The sequence below is a fragment of the Spea bombifrons genome, chromosome 1, assembly GCF_027358695.1.
Source record: "Spea bombifrons isolate aSpeBom1 chromosome 1, aSpeBom1.2.pri, whole genome shotgun sequence".
Classification (NCBI taxonomy): Eukaryota; Metazoa; Chordata; class Amphibia; order Anura; family Pelobatidae; genus Spea; species Spea bombifrons.
In genome coordinates, this window is record NC_071087.1 from 123399038 (window position 1) to 123425572 (window position 26535).

The following is a 26535-nucleotide window of genomic DNA, read 5'->3' on the forward strand; positions in this document are numbered from 1 at the left end:
TCTATATAGTCTGGGCTGAGTGATGAAGACTGAGACATTCTATTGTTTATCACAGGCAGTTTGATAAGCAGTCAGGCTCTTTGCCTAGTAGATTGGGATAGAAAAACTCAAACCACATATGAATGGCTAATATACAGCAGCCTGAAAAGATTATGCAAAAACTGGAACTGTTTTAAAAAAGAAATCAACACAATATTTTAAGTCATTTGTAATCTGATTCTAGTAATAACTAAAGAGGGAGTTCCCCTTTAAGGAAAGTTATCATCAGAGCGAAATACTTTTCTGAAATAGCTACCAATCAATCAAAATATTTGCTCCCTATCGTTAACTTCAAACCTCCGAGCGCACTTCAAACTGACAGCTGTAAAAAAAAGGGTATAAAAACTCACAGGACATGGAAAGCTAAACCTCTACCTCTATGACTACTCACACTCTCCTCCATCATTTTCAGGAATAACATATAGCACTCAAATTACATCATCCAGACATTGGTCATCAATTAGTGCTGTATGTATATATGTTTTGTATAATAAATTAACCTATTTAAGAGGACTTAGAAGCTATGGTTTTGACTGTTATTTGGCCACAGAAACATTTAGATATTTACAAAAAAAACAAATATCTAGCGATATGTGATTGGCCTAATGGAACCTGGAGGCCGATTTGGCTAAACACATATCCCATATGTGCTCCCCTTTAGCAACCACAGGAAAACATTAACTTCTGTAATGCAGCGGGACTTCTGATCACCTGCTGAGCCATGAACAAAGTAAAACTTACATACTTCACCACTGCATATACCCTTGGAGTGGCAGGCGTTTGCCTTGAGTACATTGACTTTAGAATTCTCACATACATTCGATTATGAGTAAACGCCAGAAAAAAAAACCATTGAGGAAAGAAACGTTGGGGTACGGGATTACATTTGTAAGAGAGTGAAGAAATAAGGTATAAATAACAGGGAGTTTAAATCTTTATGAATAAATTAAAAGGGTTTTTTGGCACCGTACCAATTGAAGAGAACTTACCAGCTAATGATCATAAAACCACTGAAGCCTAGTTTGATGCTGTTGTCATTTCCTTGTTAGTTTAGACTAGTCAATATATATCATTCTGATTCAGTAGAGATGTCTGTCAAAGGGTGGCTAAACTGGCATCGCTGTATTCTTCCTTCCCCAAGTCTTCTCTATTCTTCTATATGTACTGTATAATAAATCCATCAATGGTTTAATTAACCTGCCCAGAAGGTGACGCTTGTATCTTTTCCATATCAATCTGACAATCCTTTCACCGATAAATAATGCATAGTCTGCAGCTTGTAGTACACCAAACCCGTGTGATCTAAATGTTGCACAATCTTGCACATTTTCCATGTTTACAATGATTGAAGCATATTGAAATCCCGCAGATACCTAAGGAAGACACCTTAAGAGATCTCAAGGAGCTGTCCTACCTCAAGGTGCTGATTCTATCGCTCTGGCTAGGTGTTTAGCCATAGCCTTAAAACGTGGCTTTATGCGATACTTCTCATCGTATCTGATAACTGAACTATGGTAGACAGCTGTCAATGCAGAAGAGTATTTATATTTTCATAGCTTGAAACTATGTTGCTCAGTAAAAAATCTCCAAACCTGCAGCTTATCCGTCTGTCACCAACAATATACAGATCTATATTTCTCTTGCATCCCGCCTCTAAACCCTGCCAGACGCAAATCATTTCTGTAACAATGTTTACGTGTTCTCTAACACTTCCAAGATTCATTATGAGATTGTCAGAGTCTGATATGAGTCTCTAATATCACTTTTGTGTATTTTACCCATGAACACCTTCAAGTTTGAACCGATTAACAATTATACCCTTTTTCTGTAACACCTTAATTATGACATCGTATGCATGTAAAACTATGTCATGTCTCTAAGCTCTATTTATTTTTATAGTCATAGAAATATACCGACGCAAATATGGAAACATAAAATAGAACCGTAGCACACCATAATGGGAAAATGGATAGTTGTTACTAAATAATATTCAATAACATATGGAAATCTGTTAAACTGGCTCAAACACTTCTGAACGCTTGTTTTGAACTTTTACTACAAGACTTGCACCTAAATAAATAATTATTATTGCAAAAAAAACCAAACATGTAAATGAAGTGAACATATGTATCACTGTATTTAGCATATACTTAGATAGATATCTACTATACACTAATTAAAACAATGATATCTGCAGTACTTGTACTCAACTATCTCATGGTATTTCAATGCAAGGCAATTATTTGAAAAGTTGGTGGTTCTCTGGATCCAGTTGATTTTGTAGTTAATACATTTCCATTTTAGGGATACTTATATTAGATAGGTGTTTGTGGTGCTGCACCAACATTACAAATGATGTGACGGCCACTACATCAAAACCTCTGCTCGACACCCCAAAGTGATACAATTGAAGCCAACAAATGACAGTGAATTCTTGTTTCCGCTGGATGTACAGTATCAAGCAGCGCTGACTGAGCGCTAATAGGGGTATGGTTCCAGTTTCCTGAATGCCCTGATCCGCTCTAATTCTCTAAATAAAACACTACGATATACAAACACGACTTTGCTTAGAAAAAATGACATAACTACTTACAAAGGCTAATGTAGTTGATGGTAATTAGGACATTAACTTTCATTTGCATAATCGGTGCTTACCATTTTTCATGGGTTAATTAGATATTATGCAAATACTGCTGGGACTGCAGCAAGTTATATATCTGTTGTTCGAATGCCGAGGTACGTTTATTCTCCTAGGGCTGAACACTCTAAACTAAAATTGAATCTGAAGTGTCTTATTGCCTTGCAGACACCGAGTTATTCTTTAGAGCCATTTCCATAGTTTTTGTTCATTTTTTCATAAACAAAATGTGAAAAATCTAATCCATTATCCAATTTACCGTAATAATCTTATGTGTATTTGACTATATCTCCTGCCGCCTTGATTAGATTGTAAACTCTGTGGGACAGGGACCTGCTATCCTGGTGCATAAGCGCATACTGCAGTCCCTTTTATAATGTTTGTTTAACAATTGCACCTTTTGAAGCTCCTGTATTCTGCAACAAAAAAAGTACATCTGATGTCACTATATAAATTAAAATATACACATCTACAAGGTACTGGGCTCCAATCGAAACAATTGTGAATATCACAAGTTATATGGGTTTTACCAGATGGTATACCAAAATATTACATACAGATGCGGTGTAAAGTGGTAATAAAAGCAGCGTTGTGAAAATGTATTGTCAGACGAAGTACAGGCCATTTCGGTTTACTGCCTACACTAGAAATGATTGTCCTGTTGCCTATAACCAGATGGAAGTGCTGTTAACCGAAGTGCCTCTATTATTCCAAGCTCCAGGTTTAACAGCCTCGGCAGGCAAATTCCTACAAAGGTAGTAGACATGTTACCTGCTCCTGGGGCTTGGTCCTATTCTTTGGCAGATCACTGCAGTGGTTGAGTGTTTGCCTCCATTCCCGAGCTCCTGCTGAATGTCCCACTGCAGGGGGTCACTGATCTTCACATTCAAAATGTTGACACCTTTCTTCACCTTGGCTCTGCAATGAGTGATACAAGAGCTGTTAAAAAGTGCTCTTTACAGACAGATGGAGTGACTGCGATGAACATATTTATCCTCATTTCATTCTTAATTGCTTTATTTTATGGAACAGCATAAACGAAACAAAACTAAAAAAAAAGTTGTCTGCATCTATTGTGGGGTCTTGTAATCATACTCTACATTGTGAATGTGTTAATTGGTGAAGCTCAAAAATGTACATATGGCAACTACCATTTTCTCACTTGGGCTCATTCTGGGACATTGAAAAGCATGACTTTTAGAAGAGTGGGCATTAGCCTAGATTTCTCTTTTAGAGTCTGTTCCGTGGGCTATTAGCTTGGGTATTCCTAGTGGCATGGTTAAGCTCAGCACTTAAATAACCAATTTTATTTTTAGATGCATCTTAGATACTGTTCCTGAGAATCTGAATATTTACAGTTTCTATTGCAACAGCTATCAGTGCTACTTTTGTGTCACAGGACAACTACAGTAGATGTTTATGGCCAAAAGACTCTTAACAAGGAAGGAAAAACCTGATTGCCCAGTCCAATCCTGCTAGGCTAATTCTACTAATAATTCTAATTCTAATGCTGCATTTATTTACAAAAGTGTAAAGTCCATCAGAGTATGTGTGTGTTTATATACATATAGACACACACATACATATACCCTCATTCAAAAATACACTTCTCTATGCAAATTTCACTTTATCATAGAAATTAACAGTTTTGGGTTTTAAATCCACCTCTGATTATGCCTAACACTTGTACACGTAGCAATCTGGTTACAATTTTGTAGATTAACAGTTGCCGTGAAAAAAATAATAAATGTTTTATATAGCCAGACAGCATACGCAATAAGCCTTTTCTCCTAATGTATGCAAACAGCATTCCGATATGTGTGCATCTTCTCTGGCCAACCATATACATAATAACGATTTGCTTGAAGCAGAAAGAATGGTAGAAGAAGGCTTTTGGTCAGCAGCCTCCTATGCAAAATTATGCAAATTCTTGAAATTTACATATGCACTGAAGAATATACTGGCTAAAAAAATGCATGGCCTTCTCTTCTGTCTGTACATAACCTTAAACACAGGAGAAAAAATCATAATGATTAATGGGGCCATATATTAAAATGTGTTGTAATATTTTATTTTTTGACATTTTCTCCCATTCTCAGTATACTCAGTCCTGTGAGTGTAGGAATTGGAAATCTGATGCAAAGATAAGGCAGTGACAGCTACAATGAAGATAAGAACAGGACCCGGCTGCACTGAAGAAAGCTGGAGGGAATGCCAACAGGAATGGGTCAATAGTTTCAAAGCTGTAGAACAACAAGAAACAAGCTGGGTCTGGATCCGTAGAGCAGTCTCATAAGGAACAAAGACTGATGAAGAGACAATATGCAACGTCAACAGGAACAAGCTGAGCCTGGTACAATAGGGCAAACAAGACTGGGATAATACTTGGGGCTACAACAACAAAGGTCATGTCTGAATGAAAGTCTGGAGTTCAATGATTTAATGCCATCACACGGCTGGGTACAGCAAGGTACACCTAGTAGTATGTCTCCTCGCAGACAGAAAAAGATGGACCTAGGGGAAGAAAAGGTCTCCCGCAGCCACAGAGGTGAAGTCTGACAGGTCCTAGAACGTTATCACAATTGGATCTTGATACTGATTTTCATAAATAGCCTATTTTTGGAAAATGTCCATATTGAATTCTCCAGATTTGAGAGAAGATGATTGCCATGAATGTGTCAGTGCCAGCATCACAGGGCTGCTCTGTGGATCACGTCCTGAGGGATTCACCTCTAACTCCTTTGTTAGGGACTTATACTGTTGTTCTGATTTATGTATATTTGTACAGTGATCAGACATATGAAAACAAGGTTAACAATGATCAACAATGGTGTACGGTGATTTTATTCCCGCTGGCAAAGTGTAGGGCAAGGTACACCTCGGAGCAACTTGGCCTGGGGAAACTAATGGCTTCGATGTCATGAGTTAAAGGTCCGTAAGAGCGACTCTATTGGTCTCCAGGAGGGGGGCCCTTTGCCATCAACCAATGAAGGGCAGCAGCCCTTCATTGGTTGATGCCAGAGGAGCTCAATGCAGCCGACCAATAGAGTTGCTTATATAGACCTTTAACTCATAGCACGATCCAATGGTCCTACAGTATATACATCGATCAGCCATAACATTACTACATCAAAGGGATATATTAGGCAGCAAGTGAACATTTTGTCCTCAAAATTGATGTGTTAGAAGCAGGAAGAATGGGCAAGCGTACGGATCTGAAAAAATTTAACAAAGTGCAAATTGTGATGGCTAGTCGACTGGGTCTGAGCATCTCCAAAACTGCAGTACTTATGGGGTGTTCTCGGTCGGCTGTGGTCAGTACCTATCAAAAGTGGTCCAAGGAAGGAAAAGCAGTGAACCAGCGACAGGGTCATGCGCAGCCAATGCGCATTGATGCACGTGGGGAGCGATGGCTGGCCCGTGTGGTCAAATCCAACAGACGAGCTATTGTAGCCCAAATTGCTGAAAAAAGTTAATGCGCACACAGTGCGTCACAGTTTGTTGCTTATGAGGCTGCATAGCTGCAAACCAGAAAGGGTGCCTATGCTGACCCTTGTCCAGTGCTGAAAGCGCCTATATTGGGCACATGAGCATAAGAACTGGACCACGGAGCAATGGAGGAAGGTGGCCTGGTCTGATGAATCACATTTTCTTTTACATCACGTGGATGGTCGGGTGCGTGTGCGTCGCTTACCTGGAGAACACACGGCACCATGATGCATTCATGGAGGTCCCACCTCAGAACTTACATGACTTAAAGGACCTGCTGCTAGTGTCTTGGTGCCACAGCACACCTTCAGAGGTGTAGTGAAGTCCATGCATTGATGGGTCAGGGCTGTCTTGGCAGTATTTCAACACCCACCTCAAAAATTATACTTACAAACCCCTTGGGAGAAGGGGTAAATCTAAACTTTCATATTTGAAATTTGTATACTCACATATGAGGGCAAAGTAGAAAGACAAATAGAAAGACAGACATTCATTGTAACATGGTGTCTGAAAAATATAGTACTATGTGAGAATAAAGCATCCAGTAGCAGGGCCTTCCACAACTCCATGGTAATCTTTATAAAATCATATAGACACTGAAATGCGTGAAGGAGAACTTGGTAGACACCTAAGAATTTTCAAATGCTGGCAATGCACCTGATCCATACAACATCAATCAAAACAACAGAGAAACCCATTCAAGCACCATATTAAAAAACTAGCTAAGAAATACTAGGTAAAAAACCTTGCCTAAAATCCATTCTACAAAGTCCATCAAGATATATTGACCTTAAAGGAACATGACAATCAATCATATTTAGTGTAGTCCTTGCAAGAACCCAGAATACTCCATGTTCTTCTCTTTAACTAAAACCATGTTAGAAAGTTTTGCTTTTTACAAGTAGTAGGACCTACGTTTTGACTAAACATCAAAATAAACTTTTTATTTCACTAAGGAGGTGGTAGATAAGTGGAACAGCCTTCCAGAGATCCAGAGAATAATACAGTAGAATGTTAACATGCATGAGATAGATGTAAGGCTATGCCGAACATAAAACAAAACCAAGAACCAAATAGTGTTTGGGTTTTAGATTAGGAAAAATTAGCAGGTTCTGTGTTTCCTTGTTTTTGTGTCCAGTCTCTTTGATGAAATACTGAAATACCCTTTTGGTGACACAATGTTTATTTTCAAGGCGTTTCAAGCTTCTGTACATCCACATTTGAACTGCTATAAGTTCAGCTACATGAGATAGAATTCTTAAACTGGAAGAATAACTTACATGGGTCACAGCTGGCATCCTCCATCTGCTCCTCTGCAGATGCCTTTTATTGTGCTCAGATTTATGGGTTATAGCAGCCTGTTTGTATTTAAAATAGTATTGTGAACAGCAAAGTAAATCAAACCAAAGGTTTTCTTTAGTGCATGAATAGAGTTAGTGCTGGAAAGCCTTTGCCAGTATCAGCTCCAATAATAGAAATCAAACACTTGTGTTGTCAAAGAGAGAGTCATGCTATTTTTTTAGTTATCAAATTCAGTTGCTTTACTGACTGCTGAATGAAATCCTAGCAGTATTTCATTCACTCACCCAGCAGCTGCCAGATGACCTTAGTCAGTCTAAGAACAGAGAGATAGATATAGGGATCTAAGTACCTAAAAGGGACTATAATCGATAAAGAAGGGTACTTGGGAGACATTTTTTGCAAGTGGCTTCGGGATCAAAGTCAGCCACAAACCATCTGTGCCACTGCCATGATATCTGCTAGAGAAGCTTATAAGCCACCACACTGAATGGGCCAGTATGCAGGTGCCTCAAGAGACATGTCATGTAAAACAAAATGAAAAATAAAGACCGTTCCTTCAAAAAACAGTAACATTTCAGATTTGACTCTTTCTGGGAATAAATAATGGCAAAGTCGACCTAGTTTTATCTGTTGTCAGTGGGCACGGCAGGAATACAGAGTTTTCTTCTACTATTGGTGGCACCATTACAAAATAAAAGGGCTTTATTTGGAGGAGAACATGTAGAAAAAAAATATAATTTGCTTTTTTGAGCAAAGTTATGTTATACACGTGCATGGCATAGCACCTAGAATATCACTGGAAAGAGAAGTTCTGACAAAAATATTAAACAAAAATAGGTAGTAATGTTTTAGCCTTTATTTTATAACAACTTTTACTAGATATTAACATAACCGATGTAACATATTTAAATGTGCTTTAAAAGTAAAATGTATTCAATTAGAACAGCACATCATCCAATGGTCAAGGACACTTTTTTTTTTTTAGCCGAAAAGCTTTTTTTCTCAAATATCACACTTATTGCTGGATAAGTCCTCGACATGGTAGGTTCATGATCAGCATTCAATAATTGAGAAAATAATGGGCACAATGAAATGGGATGCAATTTAAAAAACACTATTAAAAGCTAAAACTATACTTACTAGTAAGCAAATCAACTCCCAGACAGAGCATAGCTGACACTTTCTGGCCCAAGCACACATATTTACACACTTACGCTAACACACACTAACACATACTCACCCTAGCACACACTTACATATACAAACCTATGCTAACACATACATACATAAACCCTCTCACTTTCTTAATCCCAGCCACCCTCTCTTACCCCATTACCCTGTTACCTTCTTTTTAGCTGCTCACACCTCCTGACAGCAGCTTTGTTTTTAATGCAAGGTCACCTAATATTACGTTACCTAACCCTGCCACATTCTCACCTTCATGAGAGGGCCAATACACTTTTTTGACCAGTAACTGCACTGCTCGGATTGCTGGTAGTGTGTTAAAAAAACTTTTCCAATTACCTCTTCCTAAAATATCAGTCAGCTAATTTTCTAAACAACAGATTTCTGCAGTCCTGAATACAATGCTTAACTCATGTCTTGGTCTATTAACTTCTTATTTTTACTGCAAAAATATCTTAAATCTTAACTATTTTTAGAGTACACTCTTCTTTGGTTGAATAACTTCAGCAGCTGATTTTAAGGAGAAAAATTGTCACACTTATTACAGTTTTATATGTCATACAAAATACTCTATGATCCATATAATGAATATGCACCTTTATCGCATCATGATGGGAGATCAGCCAAAGGCCCCTTTTTGAAAATGCAAAGATAAATATTCAAAAATATGCATTTTTTGCGATCGCTAGCATATATTATGTTAATAATTTATGATAACTGCACATGTGAATATTGTTCAGTTTTTTTATGCAAAAACAACAGACCCGTATCAGAAATATCCTGCCCTCTAGCTTAGCCCTTCTCACTGACCTGGTATTAAATCATCTATAATTCAAAATAAAACTTAGTTTCACAAGTTTTAAGTAACTTGGGCATTTAAGGATGCGTTTCAGAAATGATTAATTTCTTGTTAGAAATCTCTCCTGTTTTGTTTTACTAAGAATGCCTGAGGCCTATAGCAATGTTAGGGTTAATTACTTTGTTTTGTTCGCCAGATATGAAATTACAATACTGTTCCTTGGGGTGCAGTAATACTTTAACCCTTTCCTACTAGACAGCAAATCCAACTGCACACCTATGGAATAAATATAACAAGAGGCTGCTGGCAAAAGTCAATGAAATTTTATTAAAAGTTTTGAAAATGAACTATTTATGACAGTATATTGCATTGTAGACTGCCTCGGTAAATGAAATAAGTTTGGTTTGTGTGCTAAAAAATAAACAGTGTATTGCCCAGACCAATGGCACTTGTGCCAAGATTAGAGATGTTTCTCCTGTGCATCCAATATTACTTGAAATAGGCTCCACTTAAATGTTACTGGTGTTGTTACCTCTCTTAATTACCTTTGGTTTGTGCAACTTTTACTTAAGTAGTAGCTCATCTTACAAAAAACCCCCGTCCCTCATTCCTCCACCTGGTGTGCTTTTTTTAGGAGATGTTTGGTGTGTACAAGTCTATTACAGAGATTCAAAGCCATTAAAAATACAGTCTAGAATCCCATACAGGGCCACCAAAGATTTAATATGCATTATGTGACTTGTCTTTGGCCCCTGATTTGTTGGTATTTGCAGTGCCCTGCCTTGAGGGCCATCCTGCCTAGAGCCCTGCCTTGAGGGCCATCCTGCTAAGCGCCCTGCCTTGAGGGCCATCCTGCCTAGGGTCCTGCCTGAGGGGCATCCTGCCAAGCGTCCTGCCTGAGGGCCATCCTGCCAAGCGTCCTGCCTGAGGGCCATCCTGCCAAGTGTCCTGCCTGAGGGCCATCCTGTCCAGCACCTTGTCCTGAGGAATATCCAGCTTCTGCCCTATCCTTAGGTTTCTAGTCTGTTCTGCCTGGCTAAGTCGCAATCCTGTCTTGGTGCACAGTACTTTCTCAGTGCTCAGTCCTGTCTCTGCTAACCAGTCCTGTTTGCACTTATCCATCCTGTTGGTACTCTCCAGTCCTACATGTACTATGCAGCCCTGTCTGTATCTTCTAGTCATTAGTCATGTATCATGGGGTACAGACAGAGTCATAGTAACATAGTTCATAAGGTTGAAAAAAGACCAAAGTCCATCAAGTTCAACCTATATACCTATTGTGTCCCTACTGTGTTGATCCAGAAGAAGGCAAAAAACCCTTATGAAGCAGATGCCAATTGCCCCATACCAGGGGGAAAATTCCTTCCCGACTCCAAATATGGCAATCAGAATAAATCCCTGGATCAACGTTCTGTCCCTATTAATCTAATATCCATAACTTGTAATATTATTGCTTTCAAGAAACACGTCCAGGCTCCTTTTCAGCTCTTTTATTGAGTTTACCATTACCACTTCCTCTGGCAGAGAGTTCCATAGTCTCACCGCTCTTACCTTAAAGAACCCCCGTCTGTGCTGGTGTAGAAACCTTCTTTCCTCTAGCCGTAGAGGATGTCCCCTTGTTATAGATACAGTCCTGGGTATAAATAGGTCCTGGGAGTGATCTCTTTACTGTCCCCTTATATATTTATACATAGTTATTAAGTCCCCCTAAGCTGTCTTTTTTCTAAACTAAATAACCCTAGTTCTGATAATCTTTCTGGGTATTGTAGTCCTTCCATTCCCCTTATTACTCTGGTTGCCCGTCTTTGAACCCTCTCCAGCTCCACTATATCTTTCTTGTACACTGGTGCCCAGTACTGTACACAGTATTCCATGTGTGGTCTGACTACAGTGGTAGAATTATTTCCTTGTCGTGGGCATCTATGCCCCTTTTGATGCACCCCAGGATTTTATTTGCCTTAGCAGCAGCTGCCTGACAGTGGTCGCTACAGGTAAATTTACTGTTAACTAAAAGTCCTTTTCCATGTCAGTCGTCCCCAGTGTTTTCCCATTTAAAACATATTCACAGCCTGGATTTTTCTTCCCATTGTGCATAACCTTACATTTATCTGTGTTGAACCTCATCTGCCACATCCAAGCCCAAGCCTCCAACCTATGCAGATCCATTTGTAATCGTGCACTGTCCTCTATTGTGTTAACCACGCTACAGAGCTTAGTATCGTCTGCAAAGATTGATACTTTACTATACAATCCCTCTACAAGGTCATTAATAAATATATTAACAAGAAAAGGACCCAAAACTGACCCCTGTGGTACCCCACTAGTAACTAGAGTATGTACCATTTATAACCACCCTCTGTTTCCTATCACTGAGCCAGTTACTTACCCACATACACACATTCTCCCCCAGCCCAAGCATTCTCATTTTATGTACCAGCCTTTTATGTGACACCGTATCAAATGCTTTGGAAAAATCAAGATATACGACATCCAGCGATTCACCCCGATCCAGTCTTGAGCTCACGGCCTCATAAAAGCTGATCAGGTTAGTTTGACAGGACCGATCCCTTGTAAACCCATGCTGATATGGAGTCATACATTTATTTTCATTGAGATACTCCAAAATAGCATCTCTTAGGAAACCCTTAAACAGTTTACATACAACAGAGGTTAAACTAACAGGCCTATAATTCCGCGGGTCACTTTTTGTCCATAGTATCCCCTGCTGTAAGGCTTCTCCCTGACATCCTTGCCCAGGTCTTGACGAGGAGAAGCTTTAAGTCCACTGCCCCTCCATGGTCCAACTTAGTAGTTTAGGTTAAAAAAGACACAAGTGCATCAAGTTCCACATCGCTGTTGATCCAGAAGGCTGCAAAAAACCTTTGTTGAAGCAATTTACAATTGTGCCACAAAAAGGGGGAAACATTCTTCTTGACTCCAAAATCTGATTTCTGTCTACATCAACAACCTATAACTAAATATGTCTCTATAAACCACATGTTAAATATATTATGAAACAATTTCACTGTGTCACTCTTACCTTTAACTGTATGGTAATACAGTGCAGTTTAATACTGCCTTAAATATACAAACATGATTGGTTCTATTTAACTCTTATTATTTGCAATCCCTGGGTTTCAATTTCTAACTATAAGAGTACTTGAACATCTAGCTGTTTCTTGATAATATCCCGTGCACAACAAATTGATTGTTAGTCTGACAGCTAGAGATTAATAAAATTAGGTGTTATAGAAAAGTATCAGGCAGATTGATATGTTATGAAAGCCTTCTATTGAATGCAAGTGACTTGCATTGAGAAGGACTGTGGAGATAAGTCAATTACAAGAATAAATTATTCTTAAAATATAGTATATCATGAACAGTGACACATAATGTCGCCGTATTCTGCATGATGTTTATTAAAAAGGAATTTGTTGACATGAAGCTTTGATCAAACATTTCTGTAGTTCCAGATAGGCACTGTTCCAAAGTAGTTGCTGAGCTTTCCATTTGCTACATTAACAGTTAAGGTATTTAGAATTAGCAGCGGTAATTCCATTCCAGTCTGAAAACCCAAGTGACAACTGTAACATACTTCCAGCAGCAGTCAGCTCTTACCACACTTGCATGTAGAAGCTGTGGCATATTTTCCCTGGTTGGCCTAGGGCAGCATGTCCAGAAAGAGCACCTCTGCTCTGTAACTAAAGGTGGATTGCACTACTCGGCTATCAGCCTCCCCAATGCACCTCTTACTCAGTTGGACTGTTGAGATGTCCCTTGTAACAGGCACATTCACACGTATATATGTGACTAAGTGAGACAGCTTCCATTGCATGCTGTATCCACTATGTGCATCCTTAAGAAGTGAAGCACTGGTATAAATGCCATAGCTGGCACTCAGTGGAGAAGGTGGCAACATAGAGGTAATGGACAACAGAGTTGCTGCCTTATGCTCTTCATAGCCAATCAGTAGTCACTTTTGTTTGTTTATTTTGTCCTCAGTTCCTGCAATTCAGTGCCTGTTTAAGCAGCCATCTTAGGATCAATTTATTTAAACCTTATCCTTGACTACAACTACAATCTTTTTTAGCTGGGAATCTTTTCTTGCTCCTCTGTGCAACAACCTTGGCATGTCCAAGCCCTATCAGTAAAAAATGGAGATAAAACATTTTTTAGATATATAAATGAGAAAAGGAAAGTTAAACAAGGATTAGTTAGACTAAAAACAAAAGGCATATATGTAGAAGAGGATAAAGGTTTAGCTGACTGCCTCAATGAATATTTCTGTTCAGTTTTTACAGATGAGAATGATGGAATGGGACCTCAGTTGGGAAAAAAGACTGAATCATTTGAAATATGTGAGTTTATCGAGGCGGAGGTTTTACTTCAGTTGTCTAAGGTAAAGACAAATAAGTCGATGGGGCCTGATGGGATACACCCCAAGTTATTAAAAGAGCTTGGGGGTGTACTAGCAAAACCGTTAACTGATATATTTAACGAATCATTGGTAACGGGAGTTGTCCCTGGGGATTGGAAAGTAGCGAATGTTGTGCCTATACACAAAAAAGGCAGTAGGGAGGAGTCGGGCAACTACAGGCCAGTTAGTCTTACATCTGTAGTGGGGAAATTAATGGAAACAATGTTAAAGGAAAGGATTGTTGAACATCTGAAGTCACATGGCTTTCAAGATCAAAAACAACATGGGTTTTCCTCAGGAAGATCTTGCCAAACAAATCTTATTGATTTTTTTGATTGGGTGACTAAAGTAATTGATCAAGGTGGTGCAGTAGACATTGCGTATCTGGATTTCAGTAAGGCCTTTGACACTGTCCCACATAGAAGACTTATAAATAAACTGCAATCTCTGGGTTTAGATCCCAATGTTGTTGAATGGATTAAGGAGTGGCTGAGTGACAGAAAACAGAGGGTTGTAGTCAATGGCGTATATTCAGAACAAGGTCTTGTTACCAGTGGGATACCTCAGGGATCTGTACTTGGACCCATTCTCTTTAATATTTTCATTAGTGATATTGCAGATGGTGTTGATGGAAAGGTATGTTTATTTGCCGACGACACAAAAATTTGCAACAGGGTTGATGTTCCTGGAGGAAGAAGCCAAATGGCAAACGATCTAGGTAAGCTGGAAAAATGGTCAGAGCTGTGGCAATTGGCATTTAACGTGGATAAATGCAAAGTAATGCACCTGGGGCATAAAAACCCAAGGGCAGAGTATAGACTATTTGGTGTGAGGAAAGGGATTTAGGGGTAATTATTTCTGAGGATTTAAAGGTAGGTAGACAATGCAGTAGAGCAGCAGGTAATGCTAGCAGAATGCTTGGTTGTATAGCGAGAGGTATTAGCAGTAGAAAGAGGGAAGTGCTCATGCCGCTGTACAGATCACTGGTGAGACCTCACTTGGAGTATTGTGTACAGTACTGGAGACCATATCTCCAGAAGGATATAGATATGTTGGAGAAAGTGCAGAGAAGGGCTACTAAAATGGTTTATGAATTACAAAATAAACCTTACCCGGACAGGTTAAAGGATCTTAACCTATATAGCCTGGAAAAAAGACGGGACAGGGGGGATATGATAGAAACATTTAAATACTTAAAGGGAATCAACAAAGTAAAGGAAGAAAGTGTATTTAAAAGAAGAAATAAAACCACAACAAGAGGACACAAGCATAAACTAGAGGGGCAAAGGTTTAATGGTAACATCAGAAAATATTACTTTACGGAAAGGGTAGTGGACGCATGGAATAGCCTCCCAGTGGAAGTGGTAGATGTTAATACAGTAAAGTCATTTAAGCAAGCATGGGATAGGCATAATGCCAAGCTAGATATAGGATAAGGGCAAGTACTAAAGGAGAGTACTCAGAGGTTGGGCAGACTGGATGGGCCTTCTGGCTCTTATCTGCCGTCACTTTCTATGTTTCTATGTTTCTATGTCAAAGACTGCAATAATCTTTGGGACCCTGTGTTATGTTGATCAATGCTTGTACGCTGTCCTTGGTACCAACTATTGGCTAACTCTATAGTTGACAACTACAGCCTCTGCTTTAGAACCTCCAGGATCTTAGTGCCCTGTGTGGTGTCTCTACATGGAATCAAGTGTGACTTCTCCCTCTGTTTAAAAGTGTTACTTATTTACACATGATTTGGCAGCCCCATTATAGTGATGCTTTCTAAACAAAAGAAAGAATATTAAAAAAATAAGAAAGGAATGTGTGTGGGAGAGCAAAAGAGTTAGGAAAAAATAAAGGAAAGAATGAAGAGAAAGAAGAAAGGGAAAGAAAGAATATGCAAAGGCAAGATGGAATGTAACACAAGAAAAGGAGAAATGAAGTGATGCTGATATCCTCCCTAACTCTGAATAACCCAAAGGACTATAGTTAATCTGTCTGGATTTACAACCTGTTAACATTGTGCCTGGAGCATAAATAAACATTATACACTCATAATAACCATATAATATGTCACTTGGGTGCTGTTTAGCTTGGATCAGCTGGTTAGTACCGATTGAAGAATTATGGTATGTGAGCTGCTAAGAGTCTCTCCAAACCACTCCAGTGAGCATACTCTTCCAGCTGTAATAGAAAACACGAGTTGACAGGTAGCCAGCTCAGCTCTAAAGGTAAGACACAAGCTGTCCTGAAGAATGGAAATTCTTTAAAGTACCATATGCTCCGATATTCCCTAACTTTATCTGCTGCTGAAGAAATCTAGAGGCCGACCACCCCTCCTTTTCACACTTGATATAAGGTCATTTAAAGGTGTGGACAAAATATTTTGTTTTAGAACGTGTTCTCACTATGGGGATGCCACTAAATAAAACTAATATTCTGCAAGAGGAAATGTGGATAAAAGCATGGTTTGGAAAGGTGTACTCTGCATCACATACTATGGAGATTGATAGGACACACAAAAGGGTCCCAAAATTGCATATAAAACCTTAAGACGATATCATGACCAATATATACTTTAACCCAGCTCTTCCACCCTTAACCCTGATTTCTCTGCCACATACTGACCAGCATTTCCTTCCTGGATCCCATGACAAAGGGGGCGTGGCCTAAACAGGCAGGGCAATGCACTCTGCGTGACTCTGCGTGACCCTGCAGCATTGAACCATAGGCTACCCAGTACAGATACTGGGTAGTTTAGCGCTCATTTACAAGTGTTTAGGGTGTGTGTGTCTAAGACATACACAGTAAAAATGCAATGCTTCCTGTACACAGCGTAATGCACTGTTATTAGGCGGTATTTTTATGCCAAGACAGACTCAAATCTTAAGGGACAGAACCCCACCCCAAATAAACAGGATTGTCCTGGTAAATTCGGGACTGTTGGCAAGTATGCCTCCATTAATCATGCCCATATATCTCTCTATCTTAAAGGGACACATCCAGTGCACCCTATATAGCCCCAATAAATTATGTATATTAAGTACTTTGTACCTTTTTTTAATATGCATTCATTAAACCTGCAAGGTGGAAAATAACAGCTTCAAGAAAGGCTGCAGAGCACCACCCCTCAGTATCCCTACTTTTCACACCAGTCTTGGCACTTAAAAGCAGCCGATCATGGGCAATGAATTTGTGCGCCAGGGGCGAGCTGGGCGTCCTAAATCAAAACAAAATGGCCGTGCGGCTGCACACTAAAGTGGTGGATACGGCCGCACGAACGCCAGGACCGTCTTGCCTGCGCGTTGCTCGCACTTTATATTGTGTATATATATATATTACCCCTTAATCCTGTTATCTGCCACTGCCATTAAACCCGACAGCTGCTTTACCCATTCTCATCTCTCTTGTCCGTTTAATTCCTTTGCCCTTTCCACTTTCTAAGTATTTCCTCTCTGCTCCTCAATGAACCTTTATGCCCCTGAAACATTCCCCCTTCTCACCGATCCATACTCATTCTCCTTCTGAAAACTGCACAGATCAACAGAGCATAAAACATTCTTTATGCTATTTTTGACTGGTCTAGCAAGTTTCAACCAGTCAGCCATCGAATCAGTATGCCATGGGTATATTGTGACACGTTTTACCCATCTATTTACTTTGTAATTTTTGTACAACTTTTAAAATACGTTTTTATACAGTTTTATAATTTGAACACAGGCAGAAGATAGGGTCAGCAGCATGCATTGAAAATATAGAGTTTAAGTACACAATTAAATGCAAGTGTGTTATTTAAAGTCTTTATAAACGGTTAAACTAATGATAAAGATATAAATATCAACATAAAAACAGTTGTACATTATATTGAGTTAAAATATATTGTTACAAAAATGTAAAAATCTGCCAATACCTACTTGCTAGAGATACAGTATTAATATGCTTTTAATTCCTTAGTCTGTAATTTTTCTTCTTTCCAGTATCGTCCATGTGAAAAGACACATCTAACCATCCACAAGATCAGACATATGACAAAAAAAACTAATTTACCCTTTCAGAAAGACAAGGGGGGACATTTTATGGAATGGGAAGATAGAGGGGCAGTTTATTGATTCTATGTAAAATAGCACAATAAAAGAACTGGAAATGTGTGCACTGTAAGTTATGATGTGACTGTTCATTTTTTTATTGCTGTAAAAATCTCTGTGCTTTAGGAAACAGAAACACAAAAGAAAAAAATGCATCTAACATTTACAGCCAAAGATCACTATGATAAGCTCATAAACTGCAAACATTCTCATCTCCCAGAAAAGAGGCACATCAGTGTGGAATGAGGGATAGAGAGCATGTCTCTCCTAAAAAGGGGCACTTATGATCAGAGGCGTATCTAGGGTATGGCACCTATGGCTCGTGCCATAGGCGCCATTTGAAAGGGTGCGCCAGTGAGCGGCTTTTAAACGCTATCTTTTTTTTTGCGGAGGAGAGAGAGGGGCGCCTAGCAACCGCTCAGCGCCCCTCATTCTCCTCCACGAGGCCTCTACCTCCGTCCCGGTGCCGGCATTTCATGCTGAGCGCCGTAATATGATGTCATATTTATGCGTTCAGCAATGAAGCAGTGGGCACCAGCGAACGGCTTTTTTGATGCGTAGGAGAGAGAGGGGCATCTAGCAACCGCTCGGCGTCCCTCGTTCTCCCCCGCATCAAAAAAAAAAGACAGCGTTTAAAAGCCGCTGGCTGGTGCCCGCTGCTTCACTGCTGAGCGCCTAAATATGATGTCATATTATGGCGCTCAGCAGTGAAGCAGCGGGCACCGCAGCAGTGCAGGAAGACAGAAGACTCCTGCTCCCGTCGCTGGACCTCAAGGTGAGAGAACTACAAAGGGGGAGAGGGTAGAAAGTGATAAGGGAGGGGGAGAGGGTAGAAAGTGATAAGGGAGGGGGATAGGGTAGAAAGTGATAAGGGAGGGGGAGAGGGTAGAAAGCGATAAGGGAGGGAGAGGGGGTAGAAAGTGATAAGGGAGAGAGAGGGAGTAGAAAGTGATAAGGGAGGGGGAGAGGGTAGAAAGTGATAAGGGAGGGTAGAAAGTGATAAGGGAGAGAGAGGGGTAGAACGTGATAAGGGAGGGGGAGAGGGTAGAAAGTGATAAGGGAGGGAGAGGTGGTAGAAAGTGATAAGGGAGGGAGAGGGGGGTAGAACGTCATAAGGGAAGGAAAGGGGGTAGATATTGAGGAAGAGGGTAGTAGGGAAAGGGGTTAGAAAGTGACAAGGGAGGGAGGGAGAGGGGGTAGATATAAGTAAAGAGTGTGAATTAATGTGTGGATGCATTGAGTGAATGAGGGAGAGCAAGAGTTAATATGTGAATGTATTGTCTGAATGAGGGAGAGCATGAGTTGTCTGAATGAGGGAGAGCATGAGTTAATATGTGGATGAGTTGTTGGATTGAGGGAGAGCATGAGTTAATATGTGGATGAGTTGTCTGAATGAGGGAGAGCATGAGTTAATATGTGGATGAATTGTTTGAATGAGGGAGAGCATGAGTTGTCTGAATGAGGGAGAGCATGTGTTAATGTGTGGATGAATTGTCTGAATGAGGGAGAGCATGAGTTAATGTGTGGATGAATTGTCTGAATGAGGGAGAGCATGAGTTAATGTGTGGATGAGTTGTCTGAACAAAAGTGTGAATTAGTGAGTGACTGTAAAAGTGTTTGTGTGTATCATAGACGTATAATTGTGGAAGGGCAAAGATGGCACTAGCAGGAGGTTTGAGCCTTGGGGACCAAGATGGCACAGGCAGGGTGTTTATGGGACAAAGATGGCACTGGCCAGGCTGTTTGGGGACAAAGTTGACTTGTGTTGGGCTATTTGGGAACAAAGGTGGCAAATCTTATGTGTGTTATCTGGGTGCTGGTCAGGTTCTATGTGGGCAGTGTGGACTTTGGGGTGTGCAACCTGTGATCTATGCCTGTAATTTAGGGGGTTTTAAATATACGTTTTAATGCCGTGTTTTTATGTGAATTTCAATTGATCTATACCTGCAAAGCTGGGTTTTTGTGTTATTCTGTAGGTCCATATCTGCTATGCTATGTTTCCATACATTATGTATGTATACCTGCAAATACAGGGTTAATATGTCTTATTCAGTTGATTAATACCTGCAATGCTGTTTCCATGTATTTATTTGATATATACCTGCGATGCTACATTTCATATATTATTATTGTATACCTGCAAATACAGGATTTGTATGTCTGATTCTGTTTATTTGATATATATATATACCTTTAGTGCTGAGATCACAAGTGAATTTCAATTGATCTGGGTTTGTGTGTTGATCTATACCTGCTATCGGCAGCAGGGTCTAATATTTATATATATATATATATGGGCAGCAGGGGCCAATAAATGGGTTTTAGATATTTGGACAGGGGCACAATTTCAGTGCTTGCCATAGGCGCTATTTTCAGTAGATATGCCTCTGCTTATGATGTATGTGTTAATTGTGATTGGGGAGTATTTACAAATTGTGGCTTTTCATGCTTCACAACCCCAAATCACTGCATGTATTGACATTGAGTTGATCTGAGAGATTGATTGTGGGAGAATCTTGCAACTAAAGGCAAAGCTCCAACTGAACTAACCTGTGTGCTCCTCGCAAACTAATTCTGATCAAATTATTGAATTGAAGGGTAAATCTCCTCCGTTAATATGCAAATATAATTCGAAACCCCAGGCAACATTTTAACTAAGGTGACCATGTGCTTCAAACTGCCAAGGATAGTCTTAGAGTCAAAGGACCTGTCTCATGTGGAAGGAAATCCTATAGTTGGATGTGGGCAAGACTAATATTGTAAAGAACCTGAAGAGAATAGGGCTTGCTGGGGATATACATCTTATGGAACTGACTTTTCATTGCAGCAATGACACTATAGTGAGGTGACTAAAGTAATGTTTGTATTTTTATTATGTATATTTGTATAAAAAATGTTACATTACAAATTATGTTTTAAAAATCTAAACAAAACTGTCCAAATGGGACTTGGCATTATGGTTGTATAAACTACTGCGTTTTAAGAAGAGGAATACCAAATGAGAATGCTTTGATAAATATGCTTACATACAAAAAAAACAAGATAAATTATATTTATTATTTTATTCACTACAAAAAAAACTTATGAAAAATGATTTTGCACCCAAAATAAAGATTTTTACAGAAAGATTAAAGAAATCAAATAACTAGATCTGCTTCATGCATAAAGAAACAGTGTTGGCCCATGCACTTAAGTTGCTATTTTTCTAGTTCCACTAAAAATCTAATAAAATATCTAAAAATTTGACTGAAGAATAGATATATAACAACAAATGATATACAGCAACACATGTGGGATTATAATAGGAAGAAATTGCTTTATTATTTGTAACTGTTGGAAAATGTAAAATGAGCTTGTAAGGTCACTACATGTCTTTTCCATTTCTCGAGAAGGTGGGAAAAACAGAATTTTTCAGATTCCATTGTTATTACTGTAAAATGCTGGAATTTAGTTTTCAGACCACGTGCGCAAGAATTTGTAGAGTCTGAAAGCAGAGTCTGATACCTACGTTGTCCCAGCCCAAATCAATATTCTCCCTGCTGCATTTCTAACTGTGGGATACCGTTCTTCACAATAATATTATATTCCCACTGGCAGCACACTCTTATCCTCTTTGTTTATTAAATCCAAAGACGATAAAATGCCAGAGGATGAGCACTGATAAGAAACTGAAATTGAAAACAGCAAAACAAAAAAAAACTAATTTGTATGAAAAGTTCTTGGTTACATTTCGGTGTTTAGATTATTTGCCAGGTGAAGAAGTAGATCTAAGAAATAATGGATATAACTAACTCCAGTGGAAAACTATTAACGATTGATTATTTCTGTCTTAAGCCATATCAAATGCTTAATTTGATTTTTAATACACCAAACTACAACATGATGTTATTTACATAAAAATAAAGTTTTTTTGTGATGAAGATTGAGTTCAAAGTATATACCCAAAGAAATATTTTTTTTTCAACAAAGAACGGGTGTTACGTTAGGTGAAATGGGCACAGCACAACTATAATGGATGGCATATACTTCAAAATGAATGAGGAAAATGAAAACATAGACCACAGGCAGCACCAGGTCAAGAAATCCCTTTCCATTTTTTATTTCAATCAACTTAATTTGACTCAATATTAAATAATGGTCTATTTACTAAAGGGTTAATGCCACTTTATACCAACTGACATTTAACATTGATGAAAGAGTAGTACATGTGTAGTAATGCACACACAGAAGACTATTTTATGCTACAATGTGAAGAATATGAAAGTACAGTAGGTACAGGCAGCCATTTTACACATCATGGAAACTAAATAAAGAAGCCCTTTGTTTGAAAATCCATGGGTTCATTTGCATCACATACTAGGAACGGACTTTATTTGTTTTATGGGGCTCTTAATAGCTAATAGTGTCAATAGTGTTTTTTAAATAGGCCTACATTTTGTCATTTTATTGGATACACATAAATGTCACACTGACATAAGATATGCATGTATGTATGTCTTGTTTAATAAGATAGTATAGACAGTTGTTCAAACATACATTCCTGCCACCATTATAAACAATAAGAATTTATTATATGTTCATTAAATAACTTAACCCTTTCAGTGGCAACCAAGTACGTGATACATGGTTGGCAAAGTGGACCCAAAATGCAAACCTACGAGGTCACATCTCTAAGATCACTAAAAATGATCACAGATCCATAAGGGGCTTCAAATCTGGTCCCAAGATGACTGGCAGCCATCTTTACCCCCTCTCAATGGACATCTAACTTGCTGAGCTGTACACTTCAGCCTTCCATTGAAAAGCTAATCACAGAGGCTTACTAATCGGCAGCTTCTCCAACTATATGCTGTTTGCGGGCAGTGGGGAGCAAGGGCCAGCTTAGAACATCCTCTGACCTCTCATGACTAACGCAAGCTATGCACCGCAAAGTGACACTTCAAGTAAGGTGACCTTGCCTTTGACCATGTCCGATTTGGACAACTGAAATGTTGCAAGGAATACATGCAGGGTTCCCCCCCCCAAAAAAAAAAGGTATCCTGACACCCGCAACAAACGGTTAAATTTAACATATATTTTCTGAAAAACAATATACCGTGGTATCATTATCTGAAGTTCTGAACTCCTGAATTGAAATGAAACATATTCCTTTTACCAAAAAATGTTTTCTGGCCTCAGTGATGTTACATTGTAAAGCTTCAGTTTCAAGGATTCTGTTCTTAAAAACATGAGCTTTGAGATTTCATACTAGATGGAAGTCAACCACTACATCTCTATTCCAGGTTGTTTTAGTCTAAAATATTTCCACTCTTTGAAGTAAGAATGTAATCAATTTTGAGAGCACATTTCCATTCTCTGTATAAGTCAGGCACAAAAAAATGCCTTCAGCAAATAAACTTATCATTCCTTATAATAAGAAGTGTGGCTAAACAGATCACTGCGGCATCACTTGAACGGGATTACTGGTTTTAATAAGACAATAGGGAAAAAAAGCATTTTAAATCAACTTGTGGTCTAAGAAGTACTTCTTTTGGTTCAACTATGATACTTCACGTACTCCTACCTTTCTAAGCCCATCAAATACTTATGGCTCACACTTTATAGTCCAAATAATTGAGAACCATTATAATAAGTACATTTCTATAATGTTTTTGTAACTTAAGTTTCATTGATTTTTGTAGTTACAAAGACATATCAGGTTACAATGTATAATCATAGTTAGACACAATAAACCTTATGATGTATGTTACTGCACAACAAAACAACTGCAACTCAGATGTTACTACATACATCCTTATGGACAAAAGTATTGGGACACCTGAGCATTACACAACAGGGACTTTTATGATATTGCAGTTTAAATACATAGGCATTAATATGAAGTTGAACTCCCCCTTTGCACAGTGTTTGGAGTGTTTTATTTTGGATAATGCTATGCTTCCAACTTTGTGGGAACAGTCTGGGGAAGGCCATTTCCTATTCCAGCATGACTGTGCCCCAGTGGACAAAGCAAGGTCCATAAAGACATGGTTGGATGCATTTGGTGTAGATGAAGACTGGCTCGCACAGAGCCCTGACCTCAACCTCATCGATCACCTTTGGGATAAACTGGAATGGGGATTGGAAGCCAGGCCTTCTCTTCTAACATCATTGCCTGACCTCACAAATGCTCTACTGGATGAATGGGCACAAATTCCCACAGAAACACAGAAACAAAAATCTAATGGAAAGCCTTCCTAGAAGAGCAGAAGCTGTTATAGCTGCAAAGCTTCATATTCATTTCTATGTATGTAGAATGAGATGTCATAAAAGTTCCTGCTGGTTTAATGGTCAGGTGTCCCAATACTTTTGTCCATATACAGAAGCATATGTGGAAAGGAAGGTAGAGAGGTAGCCGGAGTGCGGAAAGAAGAAAATTAGAAATTAGAAAATGGTCACTGGTCGCTCAGAGCTTGGACATAACTAGTGCTGCGCTAGGTTCTCAATATGACCTGGGGATGGGACAGAAGGTCACTCTATAGAATGCTTCCCACAATTCCCACGCTTGCTTGTATAGTATCAGGGTCAATACACTGAGAGACAGTACTTATCTGGAAAAATATATGTCACAGACAAGGGCACAAGGGGCATTATCTCTAATTAAAATTCAGAATTGGCTTAAATAAGTAAATGGAATAACCTTTAAAAGCCATTTATTAAGAATCTGATTATCTGTATTTTAAAATATTGCACAATATATTGTAGGTGTGCATGCCTTTAATGAAGTTGAAAAGTAATAAATATTTCATTAAGTTGACACATGCGCGCACCCAGCATTCCTGGTTGAACCAATGATGTCTGCAGGCAGCTGCAAGTTAAGTAATCAATCACCATTTCAATTAGAACTACTGTGAGGTCATCATTTATACCAACTAGTGTGCCAGTATCTACTCACTAGCCACATCTAATGTTCGAAGGTATATTTAACCCTTGGCTTATCTCGTTTAAAAGGTTCCTGATCCTGCTTAAAATAGTGTCAATCCATAGAAATTCTTGTTGGCAGTTGAAGAGTTAAGTAGTTCTCTGGATGTTACAGATTCTACTTGCTGGACATGTGCTTTGACAGCCAAGCACTGTGATATGTGGTTCGTTCTGGTGAGACATAAATTACATTAAATGAAAAGTCAACGCTTCGAGTTTCCCTTTGAAATATTAAGATTCCTTATCAAATAAACTGTCTGATGGGAAATTGATGTCAGCCCAAAGCAATTGTTCATGGTAAGATTTTGGAGTGCTTTAGGGGGGGAAAAATCTTCAGTATCTTAAAGTTTTTCACCATTCTTACTATTTTAAAATATGTGCAATAATCATTAATATATTAACCATTCTATGGGAGTAGCAGCAGCCAATCACATGTATGCTATCTAAACACTGAGGTTTTGTATGCATGAGCATGGACACATTAATACTTACTGGTTTCAGTAGAAGCAGCAAGCAGTAGTCTCACATTCTAATTCAAATAACTAAAAAATGGTCTACTATATGCATTGAAAATAACAATACAATTTTGGGGAATAGATTGTTCCTTTAACACAGTGTACACTCGCTACTGTCCTCCACGATGATGATGATAATGTATGGGGATATCTGGGAACCTTATGGTTCTGGCTACCAGGAGCCCCTCTTGCGGGATGCAATCAGGAAGTCCTGACATCTGTGGTTGGTCCTGCTGATGTCCCAGGCTTCCCGCCTCTGTTTGGGCAGGAAGTGGGGTGCCGCTCCTGTCACCCAGAGTTTCCTGTTGAAACCTGGAGAGTTCCCAGGTATGGATGGGTTGTAGCCATACATGGGAACATCCAGGCTGCGGCTACCCTGAGTCCTCCTTCTTTGGGATGCAGTTGGGTCCACTGATCCTGATCAGTGTGCTGTCTACTGATGTCAATGGCCTGCCCCACTGATGTTGCAGGGTTAGCCCCAAACGCAATTGTAAGCAGGGTAGGAGGCTAAATACCACTCCCACAAATCAGAGATTTTCTGCAGTGACCTGGAGAAGTGGAACTTCACCTGGAGTCTCTGGGTGAAACCCGGAGAGTTCCAAGGTATGGTTGTATCTCCTGGGATAAATTGACCAGATATTCTAATTCAGTTAGTAAAAGAAATACCAGAACAAGATGCAGATATCTGAACGTTGATCACTTTGATGTAACATTTAAAACTATGGTAGCTATACTTTATGGCATTAAAAAGGTAAATTTTAAAATGTATTTCTGTGGAGAATAATCCCCATCAGCCTCATAATAATGATGATGGAGATTGAAATTGTAGCACCTGAAAAGCAGGTTAAGCGAAGGTGCACAAATTTCAGCATACTTGTAGAAATGTTTGTTTTCTACCTATATTTTCTTTCTTTAGTATAAATATTATGTTTCACCCTTTTTTTACGCATGCCTGCTATGTAATAAATCATGTACTAAAGTATGCATCTAAGCCCAGGTTGGTTAGGAGGTCTAAGAAAACTATTTAGTATTAATTACTTTTACTGTTTGTTTTGGCATATATTTTTTTAAAATAGTAGGGGGGGGTGTTTTGTATTTGTAGGTACATAGTAGGTGCT

At 39.0% G+C, this 26535-nt stretch overlaps 1 protein-coding gene across 1 annotated transcript in view; it reads right to left on the bottom strand.

The window, feature by feature from the left end:
• Window positions 1-26535, bottom strand: part of TMEM132C (transmembrane protein 132C) — a 181021-nt gene that overhangs the window by 80300 nt on the left and 74186 nt on the right. The window contains exon 3 of the mRNA XM_053471773.1: window positions 3449-3595. Within this exon, the coding sequence (XP_053327748.1) occupies window positions 3449-3595 (147 nt within the window). The remainder of the gene's footprint in view (window positions 1-3448; window positions 3596-26535) is intronic.